Source organism: Xenopus laevis, chromosome 5S (assembly GCF_017654675.1).
Source record: "Xenopus laevis strain J_2021 chromosome 5S, Xenopus_laevis_v10.1, whole genome shotgun sequence".
Classification (NCBI taxonomy): Eukaryota; Metazoa; Chordata; class Amphibia; order Anura; family Pipidae; genus Xenopus; species Xenopus laevis.
Genome location: NC_054380.1, coordinates 86,498,224 through 86,515,243, shown reverse-complemented (window position 1 = coordinate 86,515,243; position 17,020 = coordinate 86,498,224). Strand labels below are relative to the sequence as shown.

Sequence of the window (17,020 nt, the reverse complement as noted above, 5' to 3'; positions counted from 1 at the left end):
CAGGGGTCCCCAACCTTGTTGTAACCATAAGCCACATTCAAATTTAAAAAAACCTGTAGAGCAACAATAAGCATGCAAAAGTGATGGGCTGCCAGCTATGGGCTGTAATTTGCCTTTTGGTAGCTTCTGTGTGTACTGGTAGTCTACTGGAGGCTCTGTTTGGCAGTAAACCTGGTTTTTATGCAACCAAATCCAAGCCAGGAATTAAAATTTAAGCACCTGCTTTGGGGCCACTGCTCTTTGCTCTTAACTAAAATAACATGCAATACATTACAGACCCTTTATATAAGCCATAGAAACCTTGCATAGTGCTGTGTAATCTTTGGTTTAATAGATCACCTTTTGATCAAATTGCACTTATCCGATGTAAGCTGCACTCTTTTGCTCTTTATAATACAATGGCCTGCACTCTGCTTTGCTTTCTGTTTTGGCCTGTGAAGCTTAGGTTAATATTGTGTGTCATGGATGCACTTATAATATTACAGCACACTTTTGGTATATTGTACAAACCAGTGTTTTTTCAACATTGGATCAATGAATAGGCTTTGAGTTGAGCATACTTTTTTGCCAGTTTTAATTATGAAATATGTATGGTTCTTGTTTCCTACACTAAATGGCAGCATTTAGGGGGTAAAGGGAAACATTTGTTTTTTTTCAAAATGCATCAGTTAATAGTGCTACTCCAGCAGAGTTCTGCACTGAAATCTGTTTTTCAAGAGATTTTTTATATTTAATTTTGAAATCAGACATGTGGCTAGATATTTTGTCAGTTTCCCAGGTGCCCCAGTCTTTACTGCTGTACTGTTAGTTGGAGTGATCTCACACCTTCCCTTTCCCCTACAGCAGCCTAACAATAGAACAGTGGGAAGGTAACCAGATAGCAGCTCCCTGACACAATATTACAGCTCATTGGCACATGTGAAAATAGCACTCGATAGTAAAAATCCAAGTCCCACTATGACTCTTTGCGTTACCATGAGTAGGAGAAACAATAGCTTGCCTGAAAACCGTTTCATCCTGAAGTGCTGGCTCTTTCTGAAAGCACATAACCAGCAAAATGGCCTGTGATGGCTGCCTACACACCAATTGTGCAACTTGAAAATAAACTTGTTGGCTCAGGAATAAAATTTTATTTGGTAGAGTGAATTATTTGCAATGTTAACAGTATAATTTAGAAATAAAAACTGCACCATAAAAATCATGACCGTATCCTTTTACAAAAATAAAAAAATGTGAAGCCACTTCTTGATCCCAAAGAGCAAAGTCAAACAAATTGGCAGTCCTTGTCTGTATATAAATAAATTAATCCCTTCCTCCCAGCTACATTTTTTTTTCTTTGCAGAATCCCTATTTATTCAACCAATGTTGAAAAGTAAACTGTCCCTTTAAGATTATTTTCTCTGGGGGATATTGGAGACCAGCAGGGTAAAGGTGACCATACACGGAGAGATCCGCTCGTTTGGCAATGTCGCTAAATGAGCGGATCTCTCTCCGATATGCCCACCTTGAGGTGGGCAATATCGGGCTGATCCGATCGTGGGCCCTATGGCCCAACAATCGGATCCTAGGGAATGGGCGGTCGGATTGCGGGACCATATCAACCAACAGATGCAACGGGATTTTTAGGGGCCCCCATACACGGGCCAATAAGCTGCCAACTCGGTCTATCGGCAGCTTTTATCGGCCCGTGTATGGCCACTTTAAGGCTGATGGCGCACAAGGAGATTAATCACCAGTGATAAATCTCCTCTCCTGTAAATGCTTTCCCACCAAAGATAAGTGAATTGCTGGCTTTACTTTTTTTGTCCCTTCTATGAATAGCTTTGACAATTTGTGTACATCATAAATTACACAGCTTAGTGCACTGCGAGTCATCTATAGTAAGCTATTCTTGTTTTTCGTAGGGGAAGCTCTAGTCGGGAACGTTCTGACAAAGACCGTGGAGACAGATTTGAAAGAGGCGAAAGATTTGATAAGGGAGAACTGTTTGACAGATCTGACAGGTCAGATCGAGCACGCCCTCTCATCACAAAGAGGAGCTATAGCAAAGAAACGGAGGATCGTAGCCGAGAAAGAGAGGCCCATATACCACAGGAGGCTGTAAGGAAGGTGGCAAGTATGACAGAGCAGAGGGATCGCAGCAAAGAAAGTAGTAAGTGAACTTTTGAACTCATTTGTTATTGCATCTGATGCTGCTTTATTTGTTGTTCTTTAGACTTCCAGTTTAACTGTACCATTGCTTTAGTGATGAAAATCACCCCATGGAGTCTTTTAAGGGCATGATACTGCTATTCTGTTAAAAAAAGCAGCAGTATAACCATGAAATCAGGCCCAGGAAATGACAGCATCCTAATTTAAAAATTTCCTAACTAAACCGCATTTTTCACCCCTCCCGTGTGTGTGTGCTGACAGTCTGATGCTGTGACCATACGAGGGGGTCATATGGGAACAGATTGGAATTTACTCCACTGGGGTATCTACGCTGGCAAAGGAAACACTTTGTGTGCCATTGACAGTTATATCAGAGGCACATTACCATAGCTTCCCCTTTTTAGTATTTCACTTCGGGTATTGAGGCTGCATTTGTGTCACTGGCCCACATTTTATTCTGCTGCCTTTCATTATTTTATAATTATCTTGCAGCAAAGAGAGAGATTCCAGCACCAACAGCAACAGTTGCCTCATCAAAACCCTCTATGTCTGAGGATGAGCTAGAGAAGAAATCCAAAGCCATCATAGAGGAATATTTGCACATTAATGATATGAAGGTAAGACAGCCGTCTATTTTTATTCCTTTCCTATTCTAAATTGTTCCCATCATTTTATAACAAACACTTTGTTCTGCAGGAAGCTCTCCAGTGTGTAGTGGAGCTCAATAGTCAAACACTGCTATTTATCTTTGTGCGGAATGGGATTGAGTCAACACTAGAGAGAAGCACTATTGCCCGGGAGCATATGGGGCTACTTTTGTACCAACTGGTGAAGGCAGGAACTCTGCCCAAGGAGCAATATTACAAAGGGTATGTGTTCAATCGGGTTCTCCTCTAGACTGGTATCTAGGAAGAGCTAAGATGTAAGATAATTCATTCATTATTCCAATGTATTTGGTTTGTACATGCGGTCTCAAGATTCACGCCACTAGAAAAGTTTCACAAAATGCTTGGGGGCCTTTTATCAGATCAGAAGTAATTTTTTTTTTCCATTACACCATGTTTTAGGAAGCAGTTTCTATATTAAATATGTTTTGATCTGTGGGTTTCAAAGGTTGACATTTTATTGTGCTTGAGATATCTAGTTTGCACCCATGTACAAAGACTCTATAATTCTATTGAATTATTAGCGCGCACATGCAAATATTTAACTTGTCCGATCAATAGGGCACTAGATCAGATGTTGTGGAACGTGCAGTCAATGCAGTTCAGGGGATGCTCAGTGACAGACATTGAATTGTCATTAGACTTCTCCAATGCGATTGTCAAAAACATTCTCTTATTTCTTTAATTTGGTATTAAATAAACCTCAGGCACACTCCATTTCTCAAATACCCGTGTGTAGCTCAACAAGAATCTAAAACTGACTTTAATTAAAAGAGGTGCTGATTAACACATGGGAATACAATGTTTAATATGCTCTAAATTACTAAAGCTTTGCAGAAGACAAAATTAGGCACCCTGTAAAATCCATTATGCACTCTGCTGCCTACAGGGGTCTGTCTGTAATATGAATGTGGTTTCCTAAATTTCTCATACCTACACTTGCTTTAGCTCTGGTATGAAAGCTCCATGGCAGTGGACTTTATACCTTGGAGCTTTTCTGGTTTATTGTATTTAGCTTGTGATGTTTGAGGTGACAGTGTTGTTTTTTGGAGACTTTGGTTTGTTTTGTAGTAGAAAGAAGTATGGTAGTTGCAGTCAGAGTATAAATAGAACTAGTCCCTTTTTGCTTGCAGTGAGCTAATTCTAATAGCAGTTGAATTTTTAAGACTTAATTACCTCTGAGTGTGAACTAACATGAACCCTGTACAATAGCATTGAACCCAGCAGCATAGCGTCTTGGCAATCTGTGACTTAACTGTCTGCCATATACATTTGATTTTGCTGGCAGTTTCTTTTGTGATGGAGAGAGGGAAAAAATAAATTTGAGTCTGGTGTTATATTATAAAAAAATGTTGCTGCAGCAGATTAAAGCAGGGTTGCTAGCAAATATGGGATTTAATAAAGCTTGCAGAGGTTGTTCTGATCTCTCTGTTGCAATTCTTTTTTTTCTTAGGGTCCTTGAGGTTCTTGAAGTAGCAGAAGACATGGAAATAGACATTCCCCACATCTGGCTGTATCTAGCGGAGATCATCACCCCTGTGCTTCTAGAGGGAGGAATTCTGATGGGGGAGCTGTTCAGGTAATATTAGTCTCTAGTAATTGATGTTTTGTGCAATGACTTTGAGGAGTATCTGTGGACAAAGGAAGTAGACGGTATTAGAAGTCTGTATGGAGAAATCTTTAGTACTAATAACTAGAAATCAAGAAAGCTGGTTCAGGGAGTTTCATTATTTCCTTGGACAAAGAAGAAAATTAGAATTTCACTTCCTTGATCTGACACTTTTGTGCATCCACTCTTAGAGAGCTGACCAAACCATTAGTAGTCATTGGCAAAGCTGGAATCCTTCTGGCAGAAATCCTTGGGTTATTGTGCAAAGGCATGGTGAGTATATTCCTGGTTGGTATACTGTTGTTCACTGACTTGTTACCTAAATATTTGTTAACACTGATTCATTAACACATATGTTTCTTCAAATCAGAGTCATAAGAAGGCTGGAGCCCTATGGAAAGAATCTGGGTTAAGCTGGAAGGAATTCTTGTCCAAGGACCAGGATATTAATAAGTTTATCACTGAAAAGGTATAAAATATGTATCCTGAAATATTCTTTTGAACTTTCTTGCAAATTTCCATTTATACCGGTTGGTTTGTTGAATGCACCAAAATATACCAAATAGTTAAGGCTTTGTTTTAACCACTGCCTCATATCTCCATGGAATAGCTTTTTTTTGTGGGGGGGGGGGGGTTTAATCATTACATATTTCTAGTTTGCTATGCTAAGCATAATCCTTTAGTTTCATTAAAATAAGTGATTCCGCAGTTGCAACTCAACTAACATAGCAAACCGTAACAGGCAAGTCTGTTCAGCCAATGCAAGGAACAAATGGCAGGTAACTATATACCTGCTCTCCATGACAGGAGCTCCAAGTTTCTATGCTGTTACCACTGCTCTGCTTTGGGGTAATAACTGTGGAGCAATCCTCATGTGTTTTAGCAATTTGACAAGTGGGCAAAATTGCCCTATTTTATTTTCCCAGTGACTTTAAGGGCAATGGCAGGGGGATGCTTTGCCCCCAACCTAACTTTGGGTGCTTTGTTGACTGGGGAATGTGATATTTCCACTTCTTGTTTGTCATCCAAGGTCCAGGTCATATAGGACATTATAGAAAAATGTAATATCTAGGGTGGCAGCTGTGCTTGTGGTTCTACATGGACAGGACTGTGTGATGAACTCACATGGCTGCCCATGCCCCTTAATTAAATCTAAAAAATGTACACGTTTGGATGAACTATTTGCACTTCACACACACTGTAACCTAGTAATACAAACAAAACCATAAAAAGCATTCTAGTATCTTTTTAAGACCTCTGCCTTTTTGTTCTGTATTTGCATTTATCTGTTCTAAGTACTCCAAGTTCTAAACTGCTGCTTTTTTTCCCCCTGTAGGAACTTGAGTACACAACAGGAAATGAGACTGAAACACCCTGTATAAAGGACCTCTCCCCTGCTGAACTTGATACAACTTTGACAAAGCTTTTGAACGAGAACAGCAGTGATCAGAAGATATTTGACTGGATTGAAGTATGTAGGAAGGAGTGTTGCAGAACTACATATTTGGCTTGTCGTGTCCTGTTAGATGTTAGTATCTTAGCTTTTAGCTTTAATAGATTTTGTTATTTTCAGGCAAACTTCAATGACCAGCAAACCTCATCCAATACCTTTGTTCGAACTCTGATGAGTACTGTGTGCCACTCTGCTATTATTTGTGAGTAATACCACTCTGCTAAAGCAAACAGCCAGCCATTATTATTATTTTTTTTTTTTTAATAAAGCTGTCTGGTCTTTTTCAGCTGAGAATCCTTGTCGGGTGGATGTTAATATTATCCATGCTAGAGCCAAACTTCTCCAAAAATATTTAAGTGACGAGGCCAAGGAACTGCAGGCTCTCTATGCTCTACAGGCACTTGTTGTGAAGCTTGACCAGCCCCCAAGTAAGTAGTAAGCTTGGTGTGATATAAGCCAGCCTCTACTATTGCTGCACACTCTTTCCTGTACCCTCTTGCCTGTGCATGTTAAAATGTATATTCAAATTGACATCATTGTTTTAATGATCATTCTCAAATTGTGAAAGTTCCATATAAACAAGCTTTCTGTCTCTTCTCTCAGATCTCCTGCGAATGTTTTTTGATGCTCTATATGATGAGGATGTGATAAAAGAAGAACCATTCTACAAATGGGAGTCCAGTAAAGACCCAGCTGAACAGCAAGGAAAAGGTGTTGCTCTGAAATCTGTCACTGCCTTCTTTACATGGCTTCGGGAAGCAGAGGATGAGTCCGATAATTAACAGTGTAGGCTAGAAGCCATGCCTGTTATCCTTTTTCTGTTTTCCTCTGGGCTTCCATTTTTTTCTCTTGCTGTTATCACACCACCCAAGCTCTAACTGACTGACTTCAGAGAATACAATTACCCATGATCCTGCATTGGAGGAAAGATTGAATCTGGCTGTAATGTTGACCGAGCCTGGAGTAAAATCAAAAGTTGGTAGGAATCCTGGTACAGAGATTTGGCAGAGCCAGCTGTGCACACTGTAAAGGTTTCTTGCAGTTTCTTTGGGGTTCACTTTAATAAAATGAGTACTTGATACATTTTGGGACTGCTGAAAGAGGGATGGAAAGCTGTGCCCTTCTTCCCTCTGTGTTGTCACACAACAGGGCACAGGCAGACTTCTCTTACGCTTGCTGATGTGATTTTTTTTTTTTTTAAGAGCAGATTGGAGACCACATGCTTCAGTGGGATGGTGCATCTGTTCTTCCCTTCTGTTCTTGATGCCTGAAATATAGATATAAATATATATATATTATATATAAATATATATAATTATTGCAAATTGTTTTAGGTTGAAAGATGGCAACAGGTGCCATTTTTGAACCTTGTGTTTCTGATCTCCTGCCCACACGGAGTTCAGGAAGGTGGCTGAAATTCATTGTTTGCTTTTTATATGCAAATTAGTAATCTAATGAATTCCTAACAGATCGAAAACAATCCACATTGGTGTGTACTCTACCAACTGCTGATATTTTTTTTGTTTTGTTTTATATATATCCCCTGTTCCAGGGGGAATGAAAAGGACTTAATTTTATTATGTTAAGATCACCATGTGTTGGAGATGCACCCCTAAACCCATGCAAATTCTGTATTTATAGAGAAAGCAAAACCTTTTGGTTATTTCCCCTCCCCATATGGAGGTTCTTGTAATTATGAAACAAACAAAGGATTGAATTCAATTTGTAAATACATTTTGCTTTCTTTATTAAGTATTTAATGATTCTGAACTACAGATTTGCTGCAAAAAACTCTTTTCACAGAAACTGGAAATAAATGAGAACATTACATAAATTGTGCTATCTTTATTTTTGCTGTTGCAAAAAAAAAAAATTGCAGTGTCACCTTGCTTTACATGTACATGCACTGCATCTGTCCCATAATATGCATTCCAAAGGCCAAAGGGATGATCAGCCAGTTCATCAGAAATAAAGTAGTAGTTTTGCAATTTTTTTTTCTTTATGCCATGTTGAAGAAATACAAATCTGCCGCTGTTCACTGTTTTTACTATCTTTTCTCCTTGTTATACTCCGGCTAATAAAAATAAACAGGACATGCATTCTCAAAAACTTTAAACTAACAGGGAAAGAGTATAAGTTTTTGTTTTTAAAGTGTATTTTAATTATATAACATGTCCACAGTCGAGCCTAACGTGATTTGTGCCCATATGGCATATACTTATGGCAGACTCTTACAAGCTTATTGGCAGGATTAAGATGCTAAGTGCTACAGTTGCCCTACTCGAGGGGAGCTGATGGGGTTTATTCTTTTCAGGGGAATTAATGATATTGCATCAGGGTTGTTAGTAAGAAAATGTTGCTGTTATGTTTAATCCATGCAAAAGGATTTTAATGGGCATGTAAAGGCAAAAAAATAAAATCTTTTACTTTATTTAATGGAAAAAAAAAATCTTATCTCCAATATACTTTGATTAAAAAATGTGTACCAAGAAACCTGACTATATGCATGCATGAAATTCTCCCTTCATTTACTGCTGTGGATAGGCATTGTCAGACGGTCCCTAACTGCTGTGCAGGGAAACAATCATACTTTTGAAAAGCAGGGGAGCCCCCCGCCTTCCCAGCTTTTGAGAACTCCAAACTATTTTGTTTCCCTGTAGAGCAGTTGGCGACTGTGTAGAGATTTGTATTGGATTTTATTTTTGCCTTTACATCCGCTTTAATGTTTCCAATGCCAGCTACAGGGACAAAGATCATGGATCCATATTTAAAGGGATACTGTCATGGGGAAAAAAATTTTTTTCAAAATGAATCAGTTAATAGTGCTGCTCCAGCAGAATTCTGCACTGAAATCCATTTCTCAAAACAGCAAACAGATTTTTTTATAATCAATTTTGAAATCTGACATGGGGCTAGACATTTTGTCAATTTCCCAGCTGCCCCATGTCATGTGACTTGTGCCTGCGCTTCAGGAGAGAAATGCTTTCTGGCAGGCTGCTGTTTTTCCTTCTCAATGTAACTGAATGTGTCTCAGTAAGACATGGGTTTTTACTATTGAGTGTTGTTCTTAGATCTACCAGGCAGCTGTTATCTTGTGTTAGGGAGCTGTTATCTGGTTACCTTCCCCTTGTTCTTTTATTTGGCTGCTGGGGGGGGGAAGGGAGGGGGTGATATCACTCTAACTTGCAGTACAGCAGTAAAGAGTGATTGAAGTTTATCAGAGCACAAGTCACATGACATGGGGCAGCTGGGAAATTGACAAAATGTCTAGCCCCATGTCAGATTTCAAAATTGAATATAAAAAACCTGTTTGCTCTTTTGAGAAATGGATTTCAGTGCAGAATTCTGCTGGAGCAGCACTATTAACTGATTCATTTTGAAAAAAATTTTTTTTCCCATGACAGTATCCCTTTAAACAGATATAAACTGGGATTCTATTCGGAGGATTATTTTGCTGCAGTCACTGGTTCTTCAGAGTACGAGAAAGTTTGTATTAAACAATGCAAAAACTATAAAATCCACATTAGATCACATGACAACACAGAGCCCAGTGCAGTCTGTATATTCTGGTTATTAATCAGTCTTGCTGTATCGGCTTCTGGCAGATATTATTTGACTTGTGCTGTTGTGATAATTTATGACGATCCCTAAGCAGCACAGACCACACTGAGCATGTGCAAAGTCTTGTTCTTGCAAAGATGTTTAACAAAGTTACAAGATGGCAACCCCCTGTGGCAAACTTTGAAAGCATAAATCATTTGATTAGGCTTGTGCTGTAGTAAGTTTATGTTTAGTATACAAAATACAGAATTTCTAGCCTTATTATATTTTAGACTTTCCTTGTCCTTTAAGTAAGCTGTACAATTTGAGCAGTTTTATTCAACTGTAGTGGGGGCTACATTGGGCGTTTGGAGTTCTTTAATCTAGTTGCTAGTATATTAATATATGAATGTAGCTTGTCATGGTTGGTTTTGTTCTCTTTGGGAAAAAAGATGCTTGCGAGGGGACAGGATTACTCTTTACAATTATAGGGCATTGTAGAACTGATAGTGGGAGAGATTTTTTTCCTTAAAATGGAAAAAAATTATTTATGTGGCCTACGTGTTGGAGGACCAATAATGTAAGCCAGTATGGACCACTCTTGTTTTAAACCACACCTATGTAACCACAAGAACTTTTAAGACCAACTCCACAGTAATGGTGGTAGCGCACCAAAAAGCCAAATGGTTGGTGCTCACTACAGGAATATCATTCATCACTCTTATTTGAAACCCTTATGTCATTAAAACATAACCTCAAATCCATATACCTCCTCCTCCCCCTGTGGATAACACTGCAAATGACCCCCCCCAGCACACCTTTGGGGCCCCCTAACATTTATTTTTAAATGCTCACATCCCTCAGACAGAGTATGGCGCACACACAGGCAGCATAGGGCAGGCAGAGTATGGCACACGGAGCATAGGGCAGTCAGAGTATGGCACACTCGGAGCATAGGGCAGACACTGTATGGCACACGGAGCATTGGGCAGGCAGAGTACGGCACACACAGGCAGCTTAGGGCAGTCAGAGTATGGATCACACAGGCAGCATAGGGCAAACAGACTATGGCAAACACAGGGAGCATAGGGCAGACACTGTATGGCACACGGAGCATTGGGCAGGCAGAGTATGGCACATGGACTCTAAAATGAAGAGTGACACAGTGCTGTCTGGGGTGTGAACAATGTAGTCACGTACAGTCTGGGTATGAGTTGTGAAAAGTGCAGGAGCTTACCTTCTGAATTTGAGGATTACACAATGCAGAGGTCATTTAATCTCTATACTGACTAAAGTTTGCACAAAGTAAGCAGGCAGACTTTTTTGAGGCTGCCCACAGAAGGGGGGGGCCAGAGGGCCGCATGTTGGACAGCACTAGACTAGTTGAAAGTTTCTTTAATTTGAAGCAACAGGTGGTTCTTTACAGTGATGTGGAATGCACTGCAGGGTGATGTTGTGATAGCGGATTCTGTTAATGGGTTTAAGAAAGACTTGGTTGATTTCTTGGACAAGCATAATATCCAAGGCTATAGTGAGGCTATATTAATTATAGATATTAGATATTGGTATATAAAGTTTGTGAGTATGTGGAGGGGTTGGTGGGAGTGTGTGTATGTATGCGGACTGGGTTTCATTTGTAGCTATTGAACTTGATGGACTTTGGGGTTTTTTCAACCAAGATTAGCTATATAACCATTGAGCATGTTAAATGTCCTAACACGAAGCAGGCAGGGCCTGGCCAAGGGTCTACATGCCGCTCCAGCATGTTGAGCTGTAAGTGTCCCTAGTTAAAGGACACTGGGTACAAAAGGAATACGCACCGAGACTAGCCCAAAAAGTATTAAATCTCTAGTTTGACAATTTGCGGCTTTGCAGTTACAGCTGCTATCCTGTTGCTAGGGCCCAATTTATACCAGCAAACCGGTTATTAAAGGGGTTGTTCACCTTCCAACAACTAGTTGGTTTCAGGTAGATCACCAGAAATAACGACTTTTTCAATGACTTTCTTTTTTATGTGTGTGACCGTTTTTTCTAATATTGAAGTGTAAAGTGTCATTTCTCTCCTTCTAAAGCAGCTCTGGGAGGGGGGTCGGTGATTCTGTAAACTGTTCTAAATTGATACATTTAGTTGATACATTTCTTATCTTTGTCCCTGCTGAGCAGAATCTCTGGGTTTCATTAAAGGCAGCTGTTAGAACTGATACAAGTTGCTAATACTCCAAAGATGCTGCTGAGAAATGTATCAACTCAATGTTGCAAAATTGTAACAATTTAGAGTCTGCACCTGAATTACTGAGCTGACAGACTCAAACAATAGAGACATGAACATTCAACTTTAAACTTAGATTTTGGAAAAAACGTAAAAAATTAATTATGGAAAGTAATTGAAAAAAGTCTTTATTTCTGGGGAACAATCTACAGTAAAAACTGAATTGAAAAAAGTGTTTGGAAGGTGAACAGCCCCTTTAATAAAATGGCGAAAGTCCTATGTCTACCTCTAGGTTGTGTATGTTAGTATTTTTTTTAGCAGAGAGCGGTTACCCATTGTTCCTGGGCTGCGGGGGGGTTGATCTCCAACTTGTAGCGCAGAAGTAAAGAATGAAGTTTATCAGCACAATTCACATGACTTGGTACTTGGGAAACTAAGATATCTAGCCCAATGTCAGATTTCAAAAATAAATATAAAAAAAACAGTTTTTCTCTTTTGAAAAATGCATTTCAATGTAGGATTGTGCTTTAGCAGCACTATTAACCAAAGCATTTTGTAACAAAAAAACCTTTTCCCATGACTCCCTTTAAGGGGAGATATGGTAACTGTAAATATACAAGCAGACCATACAATAAACTCTCTGCTTTATTTACCAGTAGGTCTTTCCAGCAAACACAAAGGCATCCAGTTTGAGGTTAAAAAGGTTTTTTATAGTAAGAACTGTGAACTTGCTGAACACTCTCCCCAAGGCTATTCTGTTAATACATTTGTTTCTAAAAAGGGATGGATGCCTTTTTTTTCCGAAAATACCAAGTTACTGAAATTAGCTCTAGTACAAATGTTAGCCAGTGAAGACTGAATTTTTACTATGATTCATTGAGAGACTGAAATGAATAGCAGGGGACTCGGCAGAAATAAAATATTAAAGGGGAACTATTGTGAAAATTAATATAAGATTTATTATACTGAAGCAAACTTTATAAATACAGTCAATTAAATATTCTGCATCGTTTCTAAAATAATCAAGTTTATGTTCACTATCACTCTCAGCATCTGTTTCTCTTCATGCAGCAGTTGGGTGTCAGATATTCATTGACAGTTAGATCCAATAGATCTTATAAGGGGGCTTCTTTCCTAGCAGATGTATTAGAGCTCACGCAACTGAGTCCAGTACAAAATGTAACTAATACATCTTTTAGGCAAAAGGAGCCCCTTATAAGATATATTGGCTCTGTCAATGAATATCCGACACCCAACTGCTGCATGAAGACAGAATGAAGAGAAACATATGCTGAGAGAGGAATAGTGAAGATAAACTTGATTGTTTCAGAAACAATGCAGAATATTGATTGTATTTAGAAAGTTTTGTATTTCCGTATGCCAAGATTATATAAAATTTTCATTTTTGTGATCACCTTTAATATTCTAGCCCTACAAAGCAAGAGTTGTCAATTTGAAAGCTGTAAAGTGGCAGAAGAAAAAGCAACTAACTAAATATTAAAAATGAAGACTTGGGGGGACTTCTGGTGGGCATTCTTTCTCAAGGGACATCATTATACTGAACTCCCCACACTCTCCCCTAAAACCCTGAATTATAACGGCAGACAAACTAATTACTAGTGCCGATACAACAAGAGGGGACGCAGCTAACCTTGCTGGGGATAGAAATGTAGGTAAGAGGGTAATGGCTCCCTCCACAACTTACATCCCGGAGTCCCGCACACAAGGTTTATGTGAACAGGCCCCAAACGCTGGTGGTAACTACCAACCACCAAACCTTATTCCTGTCTGCTCAGACAAGTCATAATACCTGTGCTTGGACCTACAGACCCCTGACAGACAGAACGGTTAGAGAGGTTTGACGCACAGATCCTGCCTGATAACATTTTATCCTGACTCTGGCTTGTGGTTGAGACGCCCAGGCTCAGGGGACTGTCGTCTGCATCCCATCACCTGAGCTCACCAAACATTGGAAATCGGCCATGAGTCAAGAGGTAGCGATGGGGAGTGGGTGCACATCAAGCGGCTCTGTTCCTCAGGTCACAGAGGAGTGCTTATCCGTGGGCATTTGCCACAAACCGCAATCAATGAGCTGAGTCGGGGGGACCCCAGAAGGTACTACACAACCCGCATTATTGTGGCATAAGGCCAGATATGCAAAGGACACGAGGATGTTCACTACTCATTGACAATGCACCCATCCCAACCCTGCAGATGAAACATCCTCACACGTGAGTGACTTGGCTACAGACAGTCTAATAACTAATTTCACATACTATACAGTCACAAGCTCCTATTACATGGGTGCTATTTTCAAACTGTAATCTTGAGCACTTCCCATAGACTAATAACCTTCTGCATCTCAGGACTACGTAGCACCACAGCCCTTTTACTGCATGCCAGCAGACATAGACTAAAGCTGATGCAGCAGACACCTTGGGACCCGCAAAACTGGCACATACCCTCATATAAGAGCAACATCTGGGCCACCTGATTGTTGCAACCACAAACTTCATTGATACTGCAACAAAAAGGCTAATTGATGCCACACACTAACCCCCAGCAACAAAATGTGAACGCGGCACTAGGATTCTAGAGGTCGGTTGCTATTCCATCACCTCCCTAGTTATGCAGCTCACACTGTGGGAATCACTGCACACAGCACCTTATGATCATAGAGCTAATGTGATTAGTGGGGATTTTATGATTTTACTGTTTTAAGTGTATTGTATTCAATCACAGATTGTTTTGTTAAATAACTTCTCACGGAGAAAGTAAAAAGTGGTGAAGAAAAAAAAAAGTGGTGAACAAATGCACTGTTGTTTTAAAGTTATAAATAATTACTAAGGGTGAGATCTGAATTTCAATTTATAAATACTACACTATATAAAACTTTCTGTTATCTCCCCCTCGATAAACTTTGGTTTTTTGAGGGATACAGTAATTCATATTTGAAGAGTGTACAAGATAATAGCTGCCTGGTAGATCTAAAACAGCACTCAATAGTAGTGATAGTAGTAAGCGAATCTGTGCTGTTTCAAAATTCGCGAAATGGCAAAAAATTGTCGAAACGCATTAAAGTCAAAATTATTTTGACGTCCGTCCATTTTCGACGCGACTGGTCCAAATGCATTCGAGCGTCCAAATATTTTTGATGCAGGTCAATTATGTGCACAGCTGGTTTGATGCGCAACAACTTTTTTTTGACGCAGTCGATTTTTTTCCATCTTATTGTCGCTGCAGTTTCTTAATTTGCTTGTAGGGAAACGCTGAAATTAGCCGCAAATTAATGTCTGGCGAATTTATCAGTAAAATCCAGGTCCCACTGAGACACACTCAGTTACATTGAGTAGGAGAAACAACAGCCTGCCAGAAAGCACTTCCATCCAAGTGCTGGCTCTTTCTGAAAGCACATGACCAGGCAAAATGACCTGAAATACACTTGCTGGTTCAGGAATTAAATTTTATATGGTAGAGTGAATTATTTGCAGTGTAATTTAGAAAAAAAACATAAAAATCGTGACAATCCCTTTACTAAATCCTTCCCTTCACATCAAAGGGTGGTACCACTTGTATTAACCCAGGATAAGCCAAACTAAGCCTTGGTACTTAGGCACCAGTGCTCACACATAACAACTAACCCCATCCCCCCTTTTTTTTTTTATTTCTACTGTTTGTATCAAATGTAACAATGTAACTGTTTGCCATTGTGTTACCACAGCCGGGTACAAATACTCCAATACCAAAGCGTACATAGTTCTCCTAATAACTGTTTTTCCCTCCTGCATGAAAAACCACATGGGCAACACATTTATTTCCCTTGGAAGTTCAATCCTCTACATGGAAAAATACCTCGCTACCCCTGTATGCACAAAAATGGGCAAATCCAAAGACAGGATAGCCAAACCAGATTCGCCCCTACCAGAAGAATCCTGGGACTCAATGGACTTAGAGTCTAGACTCTTATCACAACAGACGATACTACAGTGGCTGAGCATAAGACACACCATATCTTAAAACTATGGATTACAACATTAAAAGGGCACATAGGGTGGGCCCAGAGAGGCAAAACAATGGCAACAGACCCAGACCAGTGCTTGTTAAATTCCTTAATCATGTTGAAAAGGAACAAATGCTACAAGCATACAAAAAAAGGGAATTATTGGTCAACTGGCCTGTTTTTTTTTCCAAGATTTCTCCCCTTCTAACTCAGAGGAGAAGAGAGTTCTCATCTGTATGCAAATACTGATTCGAGCACAAGATAAGGTTTTCATTTCAATACCCAGGGAATCTAAGAGTGACCCACAAGGGACAGATCCTAACCTTTGAAAAGCCGCAAAAGGCTAAAGCACACTTTGGAATTGAATAATGGTAGCTTTCAATTAATACCAACTGAAAGGTATGGCTTGCGCATAGGTTTACTTCACTTGAGAGCATAAATAACTATGCTACTAATAGGCGACACGATAAAGGTTTTATTACTGTGTTTCTTGTTAACATACAGGTATGAAAAGATTAGAATTTCATACCTGTAAATTGGCTTTTCTTCAGGTCCCCTCAGGCAGCACCACAAGAGAGATGGCCCCTCCTCCTAGGACAGGGAACAAGAACAAAACACCCTCCCCTCCTGCTATCCCCTGTGTTAAGGTGGCCATTCACTATAAGATCCGCTCGTTTGGCAAGGTTGACAAACGAGCGGATCTTGACCCGATATGCCCACTAATATCTTATTCGGATGAATCCAAATGTTCGGCCCTGGGGCCGAACGATCAGAATAAGATACTACGAATGGGCTCCGACGTGTCGCAGGACCACATCAACTAGCCGATGCAGTCCTGAATCATACGAAAAATCAAACTTGACTGATCGATATCTGGCCGATTTTTGGCTTGATATCGATCGGTTGGACCTTTCGGGAGCCCCCACACATGGGCAGATAAGCTGCCGAATCGGTCTAAAGGACCGATATCGGCAGCTTTAATCTGCCCGTGTATGGCCACCTTTAGTTAACAAGAACAAGAGACAAACAGACTGCTTTACACAAAATTTATTCAAGGGGAGGGATAAATGGTGCTGCCTGAGGGGACCTGAAGAAAAGACAATTTACAGGTAAGAAATTCTAATCTTTCCTCAGGTCCCCAGGCAGCACCACAAGAGATTTTGAAAAGATCAAGGGGAAGGAACACAGTCCGCCTGTAATACTTTCTGACCAAAAGCAGCTTCCCTTGAAGAATATACATCCAGCATGTAATGCTTGGAAAACGTATGCATCAAAGTCCACGTTGCAGCTTTACAAATTTGTTTCTGAGGATGCTTCCGCTCTCTGAGTCCATGTAGTAGCTACTGCTCTTGTAGAATGTGTTTTAATTCTGGCGGGAGGAGAATTGCTTAAG

The 17,020-nt window shown here is 39.9% G+C and overlaps 1 protein-coding gene across 7 annotated transcripts in view; it reads left to right on the top strand.

The window, feature by feature from the left end:
* Positions 1-7,994, top strand: part of eif4g1.S (eukaryotic translation initiation factor 4 gamma, 1 S homeolog) — a 43,671-nt gene extending 35,677 nt beyond the window's left edge. For 6 of the 7 annotated variants that reach the window (XM_018264558.2, XM_018264556.2, XM_018264553.2 and 3 more), the window contains 10 exons: positions 1,905-2,152; positions 2,644-2,768; positions 2,848-3,020; positions 4,270-4,395; positions 4,617-4,698; positions 4,796-4,894; positions 5,762-5,896; positions 5,999-6,080; positions 6,166-6,306; positions 6,482-7,994. In XM_018264558.2, the coding sequence (XP_018120047.1) occupies positions 1,905-2,152; positions 2,644-2,768; positions 2,848-3,020; positions 4,270-4,395; positions 4,617-4,698; positions 4,796-4,894; positions 5,762-5,896; positions 5,999-6,080; positions 6,166-6,306; positions 6,482-6,660 (1,390 nt within the window). In that variant the 3' untranslated portion in view covers positions 6,661-7,994. 7 annotated transcript variants of the gene reach the window in all.
* The last annotated feature ends 9,026 nt before the right edge of the window (positions 7,995-17,020 follow it).